General features: G+C 43.9%; 1 protein-coding gene across 6 annotated transcripts in view; it reads left to right on the forward strand.

Moving 5' to 3' along the window:
* Positions 1 to 16,174, forward strand: part of PLCH2 (phospholipase C eta 2) — a 1,361,647-nt gene that overhangs the window by 1,228,980 nt on the left and 116,493 nt on the right. For all 6 annotated transcript variants that reach the window (XM_063943084.1, XM_063943088.1, XM_063943089.1 and 3 more), the window contains 4 exons: positions 10,911 to 11,003; positions 11,293 to 11,393; positions 11,478 to 11,575; positions 15,243 to 15,425. In XM_063943084.1, the coding sequence (XP_063799154.1) occupies positions 10,911 to 11,003; positions 11,293 to 11,393; positions 11,478 to 11,575; positions 15,243 to 15,425 (475 nt within the window). The remainder of the gene's footprint in view (positions 1 to 10,910; positions 11,004 to 11,292; positions 11,394 to 11,477; positions 11,576 to 15,242; positions 15,426 to 16,174) is intronic.

Below are 16,174 nucleotides of genomic sequence, written 5' to 3' on the forward strand. Positions count from 1 at the left end.
ATAAGTTGCGTAAAGCAATAGATTCCTCCCTAGATAAATTGCATAATGACATATCCCAATTGGGGGACACTAATGAAGGTACGTTTTTGAGAAGAAAGCCAGGGAATTATAAATGCACTGGCTGCACTACATGCATATATTTGGAGACAGGAGACCATATCCTGCATCCGCATACGGGTGCTAAAATTAAAATCCGCCAGGTACTAACCTGCACCACCAAGTTTGTAATTTACTGCATAAAATGTCCATGCGGTTTATACTATATTGGAAAGACTACATGTCTTTTCAAAGAACGCATGTCTCAGCACAGAAGCGCCATTAAGCAAATCTTGGAAGGCAAAAATATAGATCAGCCCGTAGCAAAACATTTTAAATCACATAACCATACCCTGGCGTCTTTGCGCTATAAGATGTTGGAACATGTTCCCTTCTCTAAACGAGGAGGTGACAGACACAAGGTTTTATTACAGAAGGAGGCACGGTGGATATATCGACTGAACACCGTTGCCCCACATGGTCTTAATGAAACCTTGTCTTTTGTCAGCTTCATATAAAACTATGGCCACTATGGAGATTTTCCTTATGATTTTCAGTTTGAATTTTTCTTACTATTTATGATAGCATGATGTTGCTAAATATAACAATCGTTATTAATCATTTTGACCACTTATTAGAGGTAAACATAGTGTGGAAACTAAGCATTCTCCAGTTTCATTGACATGTTGTTATGTTACTATGGTGATGGGTTTGTCACACCGGGTTACGTCATCTCTCCGACAGTGCTGTCTCAGCAAGATGACGAAACCGGAAGTCTATCCGGGGAACGGAGGACAATGCACGTGGTGGTTTTTACTTGTGTATAAAGGTAAGATTGTTCACTTTTATATGTTGTTACTTCTGAAGACGGTTAATAAACCGAAACGTTAAGAACACGAGCCAGGGTTGCTTCCTTACTCGTTTGTCTGAAATCCGTGAGTGCCGCCTGACTGTACACTTCTACATTGCTGCATACGCTGTGGAGGGCACCCGGTGAGCTGACATTTATCAATTTGTTTGAGTGCCGAGCACATTGTTCTATATATATATATATATATATATATATATATATAAAATATGATATGTGTGTATATGTGTATTACATTATGTATATTCATATTACAATTTCTAATGAATGCTAAAGTAAAAGTATTCCTTCTCATGTGCTGGTCGCTCTGTTGATAAAGCTCTAGGTCCGCCGTGACGAGTTGGTCTCGGATCTTCACAAGGAGTCCGAATGTTTATTCTTTTCCCGCCGCGGATAGAATACTGTGAAAATCAACTCCTGGTCGACACGGGGCCCTGTCACAAAGGATCGTACACAGGAAGCTAAGTGATATTTTATTTCTATGCTTTGGAGTTATTTGCATTACATGCACATGGGGGAGTGTTTGTATTCGGAAAGGCATCCGATAGAATTACCCTAAAGAGAGAGGGGATATTTCTTATGTTGATTCTTCTCTATAACATTGCGGCAGGCTGCCGTGCAACTGCAGTAGGTGTGGCCGGGGGAATGCTGAGGCTGACTCCGAGAGATACTGGAGTTTTTCCCTGTGACAGTGTACTGCTGTTTGGGGATGCTTCAGTTCAGTCAATCTCGGCGGATACCACTGGTAAGTCTACCTTCGTGAGTTAGATTCCCTCACAACGGTTGGTGACGCATTCTTTTGTGGGATGCAGTCATTTTAACCGGTTCGATACCGTTCTTTTTTCCCTTTCTGTGCAGATTGTGGAAGGTGAAAAGGTAAGAGTTCTGCAGCCTTGTTAGGTTCGCAGAAGCGGATGTCATTTTTCTGTTTCTACCACATCCACCGCATGTCGCTGGGTCTATCTGGCTGGAGCCCACTCCGGTGGGAACTCGTCTACTACTCTTCCGTCAGTCCGGGAATGGACTTGGACCTGTGAGTTAATTATAGAATCCAAAGGGGGACATACTGGCGTTTACAGATGTTTCCCCTCACTGATTTTCAAATAGATCTTGCCATTTCCCCTCTGGAAGGGGAGGTGGTGCGCGACGCCATACCAGAGTTGCGTCAGGTTCAGGGCATTGTCCTGCTGTCCCTGTTAAAAAAAAAAAAAAAAAAAAAGAAAACAAAGATTTCTCCTTACGAAGTTGAACTACAGGATGGAATCTCTCAGGCCAGGGAGCTCCAGCACATAAAGGTAGAAAGGGGTTTAAATCCGTTTTCTCCACATTCAGCTTACCTGGGTTGATATCCAGGATTGTCTTTGCCATTTCACCGGAGTGATGGCAGTAGGATGGTATTCTTTCAATAGTAAGAGCCATTGTTATTCTGTACTGAGACACTCTCCTGATTAAGGCGAGGTCAAGACACAAGTGGTGCAAATCGTTGTTTCTCTCTGACTGTTCTTCAACACAGGGGAAGGCTGTTGTTCCCAACGACGCAGACTTCGGAGGTGGGTATCAGAGTAGATACTGAACGGTTGAGGTTCTGTGTGTTCCTGTGGAAAGAGGTCTGAGGATCCGGAGTCGGACCAGATTTGCGGTGACAATCCATCAATATGTTCCGTTGATGAAGAAGATGGGTGCGGCCTAACAGACCTTTTTGGTGAGCAGGTCAAATGCCAGAGTGGTTTTCACGGGGCCAGTTGGAAATGTGGTCCGGGTCTCGCCTGCACATGCGCCGGAATATAATCCTAATGGACAGGATATCTCTCCTGTGGTGTCTGCTCAGTTCTCACCTCCTAGAGGGACGAAGGTTCGGAATCCAGGATGAGATCCTGGTGTCCATGCATGCAGATCTCCGAGACTGGGGAGCAGTCCTTGCAAGGGAAGTATTTCCAGAGGAAAAGGTCAAGCTGGGAAGCTTGTCTGCAATAAGCTTTCTTGATCTGCCCGTGTTAATTCTGTCGGACGACTTGACAGAAGTGGTGTAAGTAAGCCGCTAGGGCGGAACAAGGAGCAAAGCGGCAATGGCAGAAGCCGAAAAAGTTTTCCGCTGGGTGAAAAGACTGGTAAGCGCTATATTAGCAGTCTTCGTTCCGGATTTGAACGACGGAGAAATAGATTCCTCTGCAGACGCGATTTCCATCCGGTAGAAATACAGTCGTCATCGAGAAGTTTTCACTGAAGTGACAAGTCTTTGAGGAGTGCCTCAATTGGACATGTTGGCGTCTCACCTCAACGAGAGATCTCAGGGATATTGTTCCAGGTCAGGAGACACAAGCTATAGCAGTGGACGTCCTCGGGACACCTTGGGTGTTTTCAGTCGGTCTATGTGTCCCCTCCGTTTTCACTCTTCTGAAGGTGATAAACGTAAGAAGAACAAAGGTTCAGGCGATCCTCATTGTTCCGGTCTAGTCAAGGAGGGCTTGGTATCCAGTTCTTCAAGATTTACTCATAGAAGATCCCTGGCTTTTTCCTCTACGTTAAGAACTGTTACAGCAAGATCCGGGTGTGTATCAAGACTTACCGCGGCTGCGTTTGACGCCGTGGAGGTTGAACGCCATATCCTAGCCCGAAAGGGTATTCCCAGTGAAGTCATTTCCACACTTCTTTAGACTAGAAAGAAGTAACGGTAAAGCCTTACCACCGTATTTGGCGTAAATATGTGTCTTGGTGTGAATCCAAGAAGGCTCCTACGGAAGACTTTCAGCTGGGTCGTTCTTCTCCATTCTTGGCAAGCAGGTGTGGAGGCAGACCTAAAGTTAGGTTCCATTTCAGTGCAGTTTTGGCCTTATAAAATTACTTAAAAGAAAATGAATTGGCCACCATTTCCGGAAGTTCAGACTTTCGTGAAAGGAGTACCGCACATCCAACCTCCATTTGTGCCCCCATTGGCACCGTGGGACCTTGACGTGGTGTCACACTGATTGGAACCTTTGTGAAAGGTTGTGTTAAAATTTATCTCTTGGAAAGTGGTCATGTTATTGGCTTTGGCGTCCGCAAGGCGGGTGTCGGAAGTAGCGGCTTTGTCTCACAAGAGCCCCTGTTTGATTTTCCATGTGGATAGAGAGGTATTGAGAACTCGGATAATAGTTCTGCAAAAAGTGGTTTCTGGGTTTCGCAGAAATCAGCCTATTTTGATGCCGGTGGTTACTTAGGCATTAGCTGATTCAAAGTCTTTCGATGTAATCAGGGCTTTGAATATTTAGGTCGCCATTTTGGCTCAGATTGGGGAAACAGAGGCTCTGTTTGTCCGGTATGCTCCCAGCATGATTGGGGCGCCTGCGTCTATGCAGTCTGTTACACGCTGGATCTGTGATACGATTCGGCGTGCTCGTTCTACGGCTGGATTGCCGTTCCCGAAGTCGGTGGAGACCCATTCTACTAGGAAGATGGGCTCTTCTTGGGCGGATGCCCGAGGAGTCTCGGCGGTTCAACTTTGCCGAGCGGCTACTTGGTCGGGTTCAAACACTTTTGCTATGCTCTACAAGTTTGATACCCTGGCTGATGGGGACCTTTTGTTTGCTCAATCGGTGCTGCAGAGTCGTCCGCACTCTCCCGCCCGGTCTGGATCTTTGGTATAAACCCCATGGTTCTTACGGAGTCCCCAGCATCCTCTAGGACGTATGAGAAAATAGGATTTTAATACCTACCGGTAAATCTTTTTCTCTTAGTCCATAGAGGATGCTGGGCGCCCGTCCCAGTGCGTACTGTGTCTGCAGTTATTGGTTATGGTTACACTCTTGTGGTGTTTCTTTTCTGTCAGGCTGTTGCTGACGTTGTGCATGCCATGGCATGCGGTGTCTTATTATTGGTTGTGTTGACACACTGGTTGTGTTACATATTCTCTCAGCATGTGGCTGTGTATTGTTCATGCCGTTGGCTGGTATTCTATTGAATGCCACGTTCTGCGGTATGTTCGTGGTGTGAGCTGGTATAACACTCACCGTGTTTAAACAATAAATTCTTTCCTCGAAATGCCCGTCTCCCTGGGCACAGTTTTCTAACTGAGGTCTGGAGGAGGGGCATAGAGGGAGGAGCCAGTTCACACCCATTCAAAGTCTTATAGTGTGCCCATGTCTCCTGCGGATCCCGTCTATACCCCATGGTCCTTACGGAGTCCCCAGCATCCTCTACGGACTAAGAGAAAAGGATTTACCGGTAGGTATTAAAAACCTATTTTATATATATATATATATATATATATATAAAATGCGGTGTGACCCGGCACTCCTCACGCTCCCCAGCGTATCGATACCCTGCTCCCGTACCCTCTCCTCGTGGACCTGAATCCAATACGCAGCAATACCAATAAGAGCAGCACTGAGAGACTTGCAAGGTATGGTGAACAAAACGTGCCTTTTATTCTTTCAACGTTTCGGGGGCGCAGCCCCTTCGTCAGGATAACTAAACAGTGCAAAATACAGTGTATAAATACACTATTTATACACTGTATTTTGCACTGTTTGGTTATCCTGACGAAGGGGCTGCGTCCCCGAAACGTTGAAAGAATAAAAGGCACGTTTTGTTCACCATACCTTGCAAGTCTCTCAGTGCCGCTCTTATTGGTATTGCTATATATATATATATATATATATATATATATATACAGCAATAAGTCAGCACTCGCAGTACTGTCCCTTTAAGGAAATGCTTGGGTGCCCTCCTTGAGTCTAGCCAGACTCTGTAACATGAACATCCTGGAAGGCGGCACTCACGAGACTTGGTAAGGATGAATAATCTGACGGACAGCGTCAACAGTTCAACGTTTCAGTCTTGTTAGACTTGAAAAAGACGTTCTTGAAAAAAGTCTAACAAGACTGAAACGTTGAACTGTTGACGCTGTCCGTCTGATTATTCGTCCTTACTAAGTCTCGTGAGTGCCGCCTTCCAGGATGTTCATAAATATATATATAACAGAAAACACTATTCCACGGCAATCTCCTATTCCTAGATTTGGGTGCAACATGGTTTGTGACCTCATTGTTTAAATAGAAATCACAGGGGCTCTGCACTCGCTATGTTAACTAACAATAAACAGTGGAGTTTTAGTTCATGTATTGATCAATGCATTAAAGCCTGCAGACCCCGGAAAGGGACCCCATGCATTGATAAATACATGCTCTAAAACACCAATGTTTATTATTATTGTTAATATAGCGAGTGCAGAGCCCATGTGATTTCTATTCAAACAATGTGGTCACAAACCATGTTACACCCCAAATCTAGGAATAGGTGAGTGCCGTGGAATAGTGTTTTTTTGTGTATTAGATTCATTTTCAATTAATATTTTTTGTGCTCACATTTTCTCATGCACCCTGTTTTAACTTAATTATAGCATGTGTCGGCTGTTCTCCTAGGTGCTTTACAACAGGTGTGTTGGTAACTGTCTCACCTATTTAAAGCAAAGTTGCTGTGAGCTTTAGAACAGGTAGCAAACCCAAAGATTAACACTAATGTGATAGCTATTTTCATTTAGAGCAATAGAGTAGGACCTGCAGTATAGTGGGGTCCCTTGCCGGGGGCTGCAGGCTTTAATGCATTGATCAATACATGAACTAAAACGCCACTGTTTATTATTGTTAGTTCATATAGCGAGTGCAGAGCCCCTGTGATATATATATATATATATATATATATATATATAAATCATTTTTACCCATAGGAATCATACATTGTATGACCCAGGCCCTGATTAAATATTCAGAACATGCCAGCATCCTTGCAGTGAAATAGAAACCCATTAAATTGGCAATTACCACTCCCAGAAGACAAAAATGTGCCAAGTATAAGAGAGGAAGAAAAGGATCTTCCTACATGGACAGAGAGAGCAAAAAAAAGCTAATTGCAATTGCTTGCATCAAATTACTTGAGACCTACAAATAAGCACCATGATGTAATAAAATACTCACATGGGTTTTATCCATCAAAGGCAAGACATCTCATGTACCTTCCTTCCACGTTTTCCAGACGTTCTAATTAGCAATTAAGCTAATAATGAGCTGGTTATTATGATGCAGATTAGAAGTGTTGCAACTCGTATTAAACTATCTGACCAGTCTGAGACCTAATCCATATTTTAAAAACAGAATGGGTTTGCACAGCAGATATTATTTGCCAGTTTGGCTTTTAAGTATATTACATAAACCCTGCTGTGATAACCTTACATCTGCCACATTTTAACGGAGTACCCCACCTCATGCAGACAGGACCTAGATTCTCACATAATTTAATGTGTTGATCTGAAATACTTTATAAAGCTTTAAACTTCTGAAATGCTACAACAGTAGCAGAACTAAAGCTGGCCACATATTACATGACTGTCGTTCCAATAGGGTTGGGATCGGGTGACTGGCGGTCAGCCATAGCCAACCCCCTTCCCCTCCCCCGGAGGATTAGCCATAGCCACTACCCCAGAAGGTTAGGGTAGGGGAGAGTAAAAATAACCCCCAAAAATTAACCCATCCGCAGTCGGGATCTTCAGTGTAGTTCATGTGACCGCCAGCATCCCAGCTGCCCATATTAAATACCGAACTCCCAATCAAGTTGGTTAAAAATAAATTGCTGTAACCACTTGAACCAGATTCTTATCATTCAGAGTAGTGTTACATTTGGACACTCCCTCCCTTCTCCCAAATTGAATGATTGTGAGCTCAGAAGTAGACGAACACTCAGGGGCAGATGTATTAAGCCTGGAGAATTGATAAAGCAGTGATAAGTGCAAGGTGATAACGCACCAGCCAATCAGTTCCAATATGTAAATTGACAGGAGCTGACTGGCTGGTGCGTTATCACCTTGCACTTATCACTGCTTTATCACTTCTCCAGGCTTAATACATCTGACCCTCACTGCATACTTCTACAACTTAAAAAAATAAATGAAAGAAAAATAAATGCAATGCGGTCCCCACAATTTTATCCAGCACTGGTGCTTTCAGCCTAGGGCTGGTTACTCCCAAAAACCCGGCGTGGAATGATTTATAGTGCAATATATATATATATAGTTCGCGGACGCATGTAGAAAGCATGACGTAGTTTCCAAGATTGTCCTATTGGCCATGCAGCACGCTCAACAGGATGAGCCAGCAAATGTCCCATGGGAGCACATGACTGCTGCTACACACTAGACGATATGGCCGATAAATCATTCTGATTCACGTTGGAACGATATATCAGGCGCTATGTTGTCAAATACACAGGTTCTAAAACTAAGTCCTGAGGGCCCCACACAGTAATATTTTCCAGGTCATTTGGGAAATTTTTAAGTGTGACAGTTGGTGATACACATTGCACCAGCTGAAAAGTTAGTGCAAATGGCAAGATGTTATGCCACTTGTGATCCCGATGCGCGGTCCCACCAGGTCGGTATCGCAAGAAAAGATAGACTGTGCAGGAAAGTCAATCCTTGCTAGATCGGTGTACTATCTAGTTCATCTCACATGTCAGTGACATCTCACATAAGCTAAAATCGTAAGCACACATAGTCCATATCTCAAGAAAAGTTAGTCAAAATCGGTGGTGCTGGGCTCTGGGGAGTTCAGGGGAAATCGCAAGTGAAAATCGGGCATAGCAAGGATCTCACCATGTGCACACACCATTAGGGTCAGTTATGTGGTGGTGTACAGTTGTGCGTCTGATTGTCCACGTTTTATGATTGGCAGCCAGTAGCACTGGTTTGCCTATCACTTTGACCATAAATAATTATATTTGGTCCTGGACCACCAACCTGAGGTACCCCTGCAAGAGTCTCTCAGCACCTCAGAGTTTGGGAACCACTGAGCTATACTTAGTTTCCATAGTAACCAAAGGATGTAGGTTTATGTACGCCGCCCTCATTTTCTGATAACTGGTGCCAGCTGTGTATAAGCCCTCAGGGCCGGTGCAAGGTTTCTCGGCACCCTAGGCAAAACTTCTGCCTACTGCCCCTTCCCCCTACCTGCCCTTCAGGTGAAAGACATGCTGCTGCTCTCCCCCACCCCCAGTCTGTTGCATGGCTGCTCTCTTCTCCCCAGTCTGTGGGGGTGCCTGCAGCTCTCACCCCCCCCCCCCCCCCACACTCTGTTAAATGTCTGCCTCTCTATCTCCTCCACCATCTGTGTGCGTGCTGCTGCTCATCCCCCCCCCCCAGACTGTGTGCATGCCTGCTGCTCATCTCTGCCCCCCCTCCCCAGACTGCTGCTCTGCTGCTCTCCACCTCTTTCCTTATCAAATGCAGAGAGTGCACTGTGCAGCCACCTTACCTGCGGGCTGTGATGCAGAGTTGGGACTGAGTAGTCTACGAAAGAGCCTGAAATGAAGAGCAGCGCCACTTGTCACCCCCAGCCAGTACTCCGGGAGCTGTCAAAGTTATTTCCTGTGCCGCGTGAAGGCGGAGCTGGAGGCTACAATACGGGAGCTTGCCAGTTGCGACTACTGTAAGATACGAGTGCCGGGGGGAATGCGGCGACTGTGAGGTAGGACCACGCTACCTTTTTCAGGCAGCTGTAGCAGGCCGCCCCCTCAGGATCCGGCACCCCTAGGCAGCTGCCTACAGCTGCCTAGGGGAAGCTCCGGCCCTGTAAGCCCTTTTGGCATGTTACAGTTTGTGAGTGTTGATGGCGGGTATGCCTGTCGCATACCTTACACATCTGCTTTAGTTTGTACGTATAATGTTCCAGTATTGTTGCTTTAGTCATTATTCTATTTACAAGTAAAGCAGAAAACTTTAGCAGAAATAATTTTCCCGTAAACAGATTGTGGTCTCTTATGGTATAGTATATTTATTTATTCATTCATTCAGTTAGTATTTTGAAATTTGGGAAAGTAAAGTGCATTTGCAGACGCTGCCTGTCTGTATTAGTAATCATGTGAAAATGCTGATGGTCAAATTTCACCTTTATGGCCCCATGGACGCCTGATAAGAAAATTAGTTTTCATGCTCGCTGCCTAGTAATTGGATATTCATGTCTTTCGTGCATAAAATAAATGTCAGGGGAGAGTATAAAAATACTGCATTATTTATGTCTCTCCTGCTATAGATGTGTGCACTAATGCACTGCTATCTTCTCCGTAAATTCTAGAGGACAACTGAGAGAGGAAAAAATAAAAACCAAAGCCTGGAAAGTGGAAACTTGATTTTTAGGAAAGTTTAGGCTGCTGCAGTACAGATCTGAGCACTGCTGTGGGCCTGCGGCCCTCCGCAGTTGTTAAGCCACAGCGCACCCTAGTGTCAGAATCTGTTATCCTCAAGCAGATGAAGTTTAACACTGTACAGTTACTGAGAAACCTACTAAATATTTATGAAGAATATTTGTCTGGCTGCCTCCCTGTAACTGGTTACAGAAATGTGTGTGGCATTATTCCTCCCATTTCCATGCCTCCTGGTGTTCGTTCTCATTGCAGTCTAGGAAATAAATTGGTTTACTAGAATGTGCATTGCAGTATTTTACAGTACTAGATACAGGCGTAGAGCTTAATAATCACTTCTCATATCCGCAGTGCAAAACAACAAGCGTAACATTAAATATGCTTACAAACATCTCTTCGGTAGTTTCAGACAACCTGTGGCTCTACAGCTATTAACTACAAGTCACAGCTTGTTATTCCAGCCAGCCCTAATTTACTGTGTATGATACGGTTGATCAGACCTGTTGACTTAATAATTAAAGTAGGAAATATTTTGGTTAATTGGACTTTGTTAGCCATCTTACTTTCTGATATATCCCTATCATTGATTCCTATGTTGCTACCTGCATTGTTGCCACAGTCATTTCCAGCTAATAGAGATGTTTTGTTTTATTATGGTTATTACCAAGATCTCTCCAGTGTGTAGCTTCACCCCATTTCGTTTTGGCTGGCTGCAGGTAAACGGAGATGGAAATTTATTGGATTTGATTAGATGGCACCAACGATGGTTGAGGGACTCTGCCTGTAAATACGTATCATTAACACACATTGCAGTACTTAATATTTGCACTTTCTTTTTTAGAGTAAGACGGAAGAGGAGACTGAATCTGGTGAAGAACCTAGTCCAAACAAGCGTCAAAGCCGTTCTTTGATGGGAAGTTTTTCCAAGCGCAAGGTAAAGATCCTTTTTATTTCCTCATATAAAGACAGCCTTCCTCATAGCTGCTTGCCTAGCTATGAAAAATAATTTCATGGATATTATGCAAGTAGGCACACTGCTGAAAGGGGGCTTGTCCTGCTCCACGCTAGGGGTGTATCTAGAGCAAACTAAGGGCGTGCTCAACAATACAAGGTGGAACCTATAGTACTGTGTGTGAAGAGGTTTTGGTGTAGATGGCTTAAATGGGTCATGATTAGATTATAAACCGTACAACACATTTACATTAACTTTATTTTGTCTTTAGAAAAAAGGAGGCCGTATTAAAAAGTGTTCCAGTTTGGAGGAAGGTGATGATAGTCTAGATCGACAAGGAAGCCTAGCGAGAGCGTCGTTACATTATAGCAGGTATAATAATGCCATGGCCTTATGTATGCCTTCTACTGTTATTGGATGTTTTGGGTAATTAATCCTCTTGTTTTTATTCGCTAGAATAAACAGGCAGAAGAAGACCATGAAGCTTTCAAGGGCACTGTCAGATTTGGTGAAATACACAAAGTCTGTGGGTATCCACGATGTGGAAACAGAAGGTAAGTTACAGCGATCACAAGTCCTCTCATGAATCTACATTTGTGTAACGCAGTAACGTCTGTAGTAGGTAATGTCTGTAGGTGACGCAGTAATGTCTGTAGTAGGCAACGTAGTGACGTCTGTAGGTGATGCAGTACTGTCTGTAGTAGGAGATGCAGTAACGTCTGTAGTAGGTAACGTCTGTAGGTGACGCAGTAATGTCTGTAGTAGGTAACGTAGTGAAGTCTGTAGGTGACGCAGTTATGTCTGTAGAAGGTAACATAGTAACGTTCACAGTAGGTGACGCAGTAACGTCTGTAGGTGACAAAGTAACGTCTGTAGTAGGTAACATAGTAGTGACTGTAGGAGGTAACATAGTAATGTCTCTAGTGGGTGACACAGTAATGTCTGTCTCAGTTGAGACAGTAACGCCTGTATGTGATGCAGTAACATCTGTAGGTACACAGCAACATTTGTAAGTGTTGCAGTAATGTCTGTAGTAGGTGATGCAGGGATGTCTGTAGGTGACGCAGTAACATCTGTAGTAGGTGACGCAGTATTGTCTGAGGTATGTAACATAGTAACATTTTTAGTTAACGCAGTAACATCTGTAGGTACGCAACATCTGTTAGTGACGTGGTAACATCTGTAGTATATGATACAGTGACGTCTGCAAGTGATGCAGTAATGGCTGTAGTAGGTGACACAGTAGCGTCTATATTCGGTAATATAGTAATGTCTATAGGTGACGTAGTGATGTCTGTAGGTGACACGGTAACATCTGTAGCTGATGGATTAACATTTGTAGGTAATGCATTAATGTCTTTAGGTGACCCAGTAAAGTCTATAGTAGGCGACACAGTAACGTCTAAGGGCCCGATTCAGACCTGATCAGTGTTGCGCGAATTTGCAAGGCGGACGATTATCGATCGACTGCACATGTGTACAGATCGTAGTGCACACGTGCAGGGCCATGCTGCAAAAAAATTAAGCGTCTTTTTTGATCACGAAGCGTACGCAAGTTGATTGACAGGAAGCCGGCATTTGGGGGTGGGAACTGGCCATTTTCTGAGACTGTCAGTAAAAACACAGGCATTTCCAAGCATTTTCAGGGGGGGGGGGGGGTGACGTCCGTTCCGGGCCCGATCATTCTGTTTTTATCGCACTTGAGGAGTAGGTCCTGGGCTACGCACAGACTGGAAAAGTAATTAGATGGTGAGTTGCGAACAGATTTACAGCTGAACGGCGTTCGCAGAGATTTTCTCAAAGAGTATGCAGACCTGCACGGGGCGGGTATTCACTCTGTCTGGGCTGCGACTATCTCATCGAAAACCTCTGCAAATTCGCATGCGCACGATTTAAATTGGTCTCCGGAACATGGTGGGCGTCATGTTTCCGGAGACCTGTGCATGTGGAGTAGACTCTGTCACAGTGCCGGAGACTACTGCACTGTGCAGAGGAGGGGGCACACCTGGAGGTGCACACATGCCTGTTCCTCTATTAAAATGCCCCTGTAAGTAGGTGACGCAGTAATGTCTGTAGGTGAGGGATTAACATCTGTAGATAACGCAGTAATGTCTTCAGGTGACCCAGTAATGTCTGTAGCAGATGACGTAGTAACATCTGCAGTAGGTAACATAATAACGACTCTAGGTGACACTGTAACCTCTGTAGGTGACTTATATGTGGTTGGTTTCAGTTGCCAAGGCAATAAGAAAACCAAGAGGAGTAAAACTCTTTTTTTTGGGGGGGGGGGCGACTTTGTACTGATGTAAGTATTGAAATATAACTTTAATGGTAATCAATAGTAAAATACTGTAGTTGATCAAGATTAAATGCCTGCTGACTCGTTTTTACTAATACATCTTGGAGGTACCGTAAACCTAGTTACGTGTAGAAGTTAATTAACTGTAGATGGATAGGTGCTTTAGAATTTACACAGTCCAGATTGTAAGATGTGTGTCCCTTCCATCTATAACAAGAATTGTTAAGGGAGAAAAATATGTCTAGTCCATAACATCCAAGCTAATACTATGCGCTAAGGTATGTATATACCATTTATAGAATGCAAGCAATTGTTTACACACGTGTTGTCTATGATCACTGCCAATGCTTATTAAATACAGAGAATTGGATAGAAAAATACGTAGTACAGGTAATTACAATCACCAGTTGTGGATTTGTGACACAGGAAAATTATGTTTTGTTGTTAATAATTATTTGCGCAAATGCATAAAAAAATTTCCACAAATCATGTCCAACAGAAATAACCACATAAATGTTGTTAATATAAATGGGTGAAAGACATTTGTAAGCAACAACAACATATACATATACTGTATGTGTATCTATATACCCAGAATCATTGGCGTATTGAGGGTTGGTTGTACAGATTATATAGTGCAATTCTGGGAAATGTTGGAGAAAGATAGGTATAGAGGGGCACTGCAGCGTTTGGCCACTTCTGCTGTCTACGGTTATCCTGAGGATTGAAAGATGGATGAGAGAGTGGGTAGACCGTGTCCCTGATAAAAAGTTTATCGGTTTGCACTGGTAGGTCCTATAGGGAATTGAATTCGTCATGGTATCCATGGGCATTGCAGGAAGGATCTTTTCCCAGACCTCCTGCGTCCCACTCAGAAAAAATGATGACCGAATAGATAGTATGTTTGTTGCTGTAAATATGGAAATTCAGGTTGTATTTCTGAAGTGTAGCAATAACCATGAAGTGTTATGATAGTATAGGCAGACACTGTTGTGTCTGGTCCGCTTCTACTGCCTGTGGTCATCCGTAGGATTGGACCACAGGCGAGAGGGTTAATCAGACCGTGTATCCATGATAGAACGTTACAGTGGTCACAGAAGGTCCCAAAATGAGAGTTCGGTAGCCTCTGTTGCCTATGAGGTATTGCAGGGGCTAAATGCACCCTAGGTACCCCTGCATCCCACTTGGAAGGAGATAAAGCTGAAAAGATACCTGTACTTGACAGTAGATGAAGACCGCGCAGATGTCGTGGGTGTTAGAATAAGGACTCCATGGTCGGTATTCAATTCCTTTCGCCCCCTTCCTTGCTCGTTCTGTTTCTGCTGATGGGCGTGGTATCATCATTTCAGCTCGCTACCCCCGGGGTAACAAGGCACTCTAACACATTCTGCAGCTAAACCTGATTACTATGGGTGTGATATGCGCGATAACAGGGATCACTTTAGAAAGGAGATTGGGCGTGATTTATCATTTGAATACCGCCCTATGTAATGAATCAGGAATCCAGCATTTTCTTGATTCAACACATGATTGTGCCAATGATTGTGGGTATATAGACATATATATGAGTAGTGTGACTGTTGCTTACGAATGTTGGGAGTACCACAAATAATTTTTGACTTGGCTTATTATGGTGGTTCAAAGCAAATTTTCCCCTAGTCCAGTGACCATAATCACTTCTGGGTGCACACACCTCCCTGACCTGTCTTACAGTATATGGAAGAATATGGAAAAGCTAGCAAATCCTAATTACAATTAACCCATTGTTGGATTATAAGTGACCTGTTGTTGACTTGCTGGTTACAACTTCTCTGTACAAATGTAAACCATGCATGCTGCATTGGAATGACGATCATCAGAATACTTATGTTATTGACTTGTCAATATATTGTAATATTTGAATATTTGCTTCCTTCCCACAGTCTCAAGCAGCTGGCAGGTTTCTTCATTTAGTGAGACGAAAGCTCATCAGATCCTTCAGCAGAAGCCAGCTCAGTTTGTTAGATTCAACCAATACCAGCTTTCTCGCATCTACCCTTCATCCTACAGAGTGGACTCCAGTAACTACAATCCACAGCCCTTTTGGAATGCTGGTTGCCAGCTAGGTAAGGTCAAACTGAACTGGGCAATAGTTTTCTATAGAGTGGTATTAAGATGTGGGGGAGACCTCTAGCACTTAAATAGTCTGATATGCACACCGCCAGTGCCTCCGATATGCATGCCGCCAGTGCCTCCGATATGCATGCCGCCAGTGCCTCCGATATGCATGCCGCCAGTGCCTCCGATATGCATGCCGCCCATGTCCCCAGGCCCATCCAGTCTGAGATCAGGATTCCAATGCGCTTACACTTACTGCAGTGTATGGGGGTAAGCAGCACATGTACTGATTACTTTGGGTAACTTGTGGCCATTTAGTTTGTGGGGCTTAATGTGTAGTTCACCCAGGGCTAGCAACCTTGTTGTCCCTCCTGTGATCCTGCTGTGCCTCCCAGTTAGTTATATACTGCACTGTAGAAAAAGCTCATGAAGTATAAAGTAAATCTGGGGAGCTCTGTTGAGCTGTATCGTATTAGTGTATTATGGTAGCCTCATGTATTTCCTTTGCTTGATTGTCTAATATACAGTACTGTAGGTTAATGCATATTATAGTTTTCTGCTATGCAGGATGGATATAGTACAAGTTATGAGTAAGCTTTGTGAATTGGGATAGCCTCCCCATTGCTTGCTGTGTGACTACATTTCCGAGCCAGGCACATTGTGGTTTGTGAGCAGGGCAGTAATTATGGGTGTGCAACCAGTGGTGCCGACCAAGGCACATGTGATCTGCATGGTCACTGTCCTGATTGTCCCATTT

Source organism: Pseudophryne corroboree, chromosome 10 (genome assembly GCF_028390025.1).
Source record: "Pseudophryne corroboree isolate aPseCor3 chromosome 10, aPseCor3.hap2, whole genome shotgun sequence".
Lineage (NCBI taxonomy): Eukaryota > Metazoa > Chordata > Amphibia > Anura > Myobatrachidae > Pseudophryne > Pseudophryne corroboree.